Source organism: Suncus etruscus, chromosome 15 (assembly GCF_024139225.1).
Source record: "Suncus etruscus isolate mSunEtr1 chromosome 15, mSunEtr1.pri.cur, whole genome shotgun sequence".
Taxonomy (NCBI): Eukaryota; Metazoa; Chordata; class Mammalia; order Eulipotyphla; family Soricidae; genus Suncus; species Suncus etruscus.
Genome location: NC_064862.1, coordinates 13,023,514 through 13,026,059, shown reverse-complemented (window position 1 = coordinate 13,026,059; position 2,546 = coordinate 13,023,514). Strand labels below are relative to the sequence as shown.

The 2,546-nt window shown below is 45.4% G+C and overlaps 1 protein-coding gene across 1 annotated transcript; it reads left to right on the top strand.

Moving 5' to 3' along the window:
* Positions 1 to 1,494: 1,494 nt before the first annotated feature.
* Positions 1,495 to 1,828, top strand: SF3B5 (splicing factor 3b subunit 5). The gene has a single exon (XM_049789383.1). It carries the CDS (start codon positions 1,556 to 1,558, stop codon positions 1,814 to 1,816), a length of 261 nt encoding a protein of 86 aa, XP_049645340.1. The 5' UTR covers positions 1,495 to 1,555; the 3' UTR covers positions 1,817 to 1,828.
* Positions 1,829 to 2,546: the final 718 nt, after the last annotated feature.

Genomic DNA, 2,546 nt, shown 5'->3' with positions numbered 1-2,546 from the left:
TCCGGTTATGAAGGGGGCTCCGGTGCCTGCACACTTTCTTCGAAATATCTAATAATTTATTTATTTATTTATTTATTTTTAGGAAAAACATCTTTATTTAATAATAGGTTTAATCTAAAAAAGCTTCAAATTCACTAACTTAAAAAAAAAAAGACAGACTATATTGTCTGCTGAATCTTTAATCCACAAATTTTCCATCAGTTATTTCTGACCTTATCTCCAGGTTTGATTGCTAGGATAGAATGAGTCTTTATTTCTCTTGAGTCACTTTCACAAACCAGCAATTTGTGGAGCAAATTGTTTTAAGAACAAATGAAGAATGATGCATGGTATCTATGTTCCGTGCCTCAGCATCAGAGATCTGATTAGCATCATTAGATTTTGCATTTGACTCAGAAGTTGATGAAATGAGGGAAGTAGAAAGCCTGTCTAGATTACAGGCAGGGGTGGAATGGGGAGGAGGAAGATTTGGGATATTGGTGATGGGAATGTTGCACTGGTGAAGGGGGTGTTCTTTACATGACTGAAACCCAACTATAATCATATTTGTAATCAAGGTGTTTAAATAAAGATATAAACAAAAAAGAAAATGATCAAGCAACACAAATAATTTATTCATGTGTGTAAATTATATCTATATTAATATTCAATAATTGGCATTCTACATAGAATACTATGCATTACTTTATAATTAATATACTCCTTATTCTACAAGTTACCATGTTCATAAAAGATAAACTATCTTTAGAAGTTAAATACTTTAAAATACCCCTAAAATCTGTATTTGTGAAACTCATCATGAACAATCTGTAAATCATGCTGCCACAGATTTAAAAATAAAGAATATTTTATTTGTCTTCCCACTGTAACTTCACCTTGTCCTCTTTCTTTGAATCTTTGTCTTCATAAAATAAATTAAAAATAAAAATAAACCACATATCCAAATATACATACCAAATTTATGTACAAAACTTAGGTATAAAATATACCAAATAGCCTACAAAAGTTTACCATTGCATTGTGCATAGTATAATATTTTCCTATAAACTATATATATTTGGTTATTAAAATGAGATTACTTAAAATATAAAATATATATATTTTATATATTTAAAATATAAAATAATATTTTAAATAGAAAAAAATCTTGTCACCTTAAACAACTTGCGGGGGGGGGTCCCACCCTCCCACCCTCCCACCTTCCCACCTGCTCCCAGCTTTTCCTCCTACAGTACTTTCCAGTGGCTGGCAGGGAGGGCGTCTAAACCCGTGAAGACTACAAGTCCCAGCATGCAAAGCATTTGGGAGACGGGGCGGGGTCTCAATATAGCCCCAGCATGCCACAGCAAGGGGCGGGCTTTCCTGAAAGGCGGGCTCCTTAGAGGAGACGAACCAATCCCGTGGCAGAATACTTTCCCGCTTCCGCTTCCGCTCCGTCGCTCTGACGTCATTCTCGCGCGACAGCCCGGTAGGGAAGGATTTCCGCGCGTGGCGGCGTCCTCGGTGAGAAGCCCAGAACCCTTTCGTGCTCGACGAGGAGGCAACCCGCGGCGCCATGACGGACCGCTACACCATCCACAGCCAGCTGGAGCACCTGCAGTCCAAGTACATCGGCACGGGCCACGCCGACACCACCAAGTGGGAGTGGCTGGTGAACCAGCACCGCGACTCCTACTGCTCCTACATGGGCCACTTCGACCTGCTCAACTACTTCGCCATCGCCGAGAACGAGAGCAAGGCGCGGGTGCGCTTCAACCTCATGGAGAAGATGCTGCAGCCCTGCGGCCCGCCCGCCGACAAGCCTGAGGAGAACTGAGCCTGCACTCGGCCCGGCCCCTCCCTCAGCAGGAGCACCCCACCCACACCCACCCTGCAGCGACACCCCGTCTCGGCGAGGCCTTCTGCCCCTCAGGCGACCTGCATGCAGTGCGGCCTTGCGACTGACTGAAGAGGGTTCCCACACCCGACCCATGACCCTTGTTGCACCCTTCGAAAACAGCCAGCCCGCGTTCGAGGAGCCCCTCTGACCCTTGCAGCCTTCGAAAACAGCCAGCCAGCCTTCGGGGAGCCCCTCTGCAGGACCTACGGCCTTGCTGGCTGGCTGAAGAGGATCCCACACCCGACTCTTCGAAAACAGCCAGCCAGCCTTTGGGGAGCCCCCAGAGCCGCAGGACCTTTTGTCCACTGTGACCTCGCAAAAGATCTTTCTGGCAGGGGGCACTGAGGGGAAGACAGGACTGGACTGGGAGGAGACTTTTCCTCTTGATGGGGCTACTTGATGGTTGTTGGTCTCGATAAAGTTGTTGGAAGTTTGAAGACGATGTTTTCGTTTTTTTTCTTTTGGTGGAACTGCTTGTTCTAAGGGTGAATGAAGGCCCACAGAGAAATCTGGGTGACGAGGCAGGACCAGCGGTGCTAGGAGCAGCCGTCGTACTTAGGCAATTATTAAATCCCCTCCTCCTCCTGCATACTTCTTCTATCAATAGTCTTCCACTCCCCAACTCTTTCTAGAGCTCTTAAGTCAGGCCTACAGTACCTTCAGAGGG

Bases quoted from the DNA above. Each gene is read 5' to 3' on its own strand.
- SF3B5 (XM_049789383.1), top strand. From the start codon at position 1,556: ATGACGGACCGCTACACCATCCACAGCCAGCTGGAGCACCTGCAGTCC.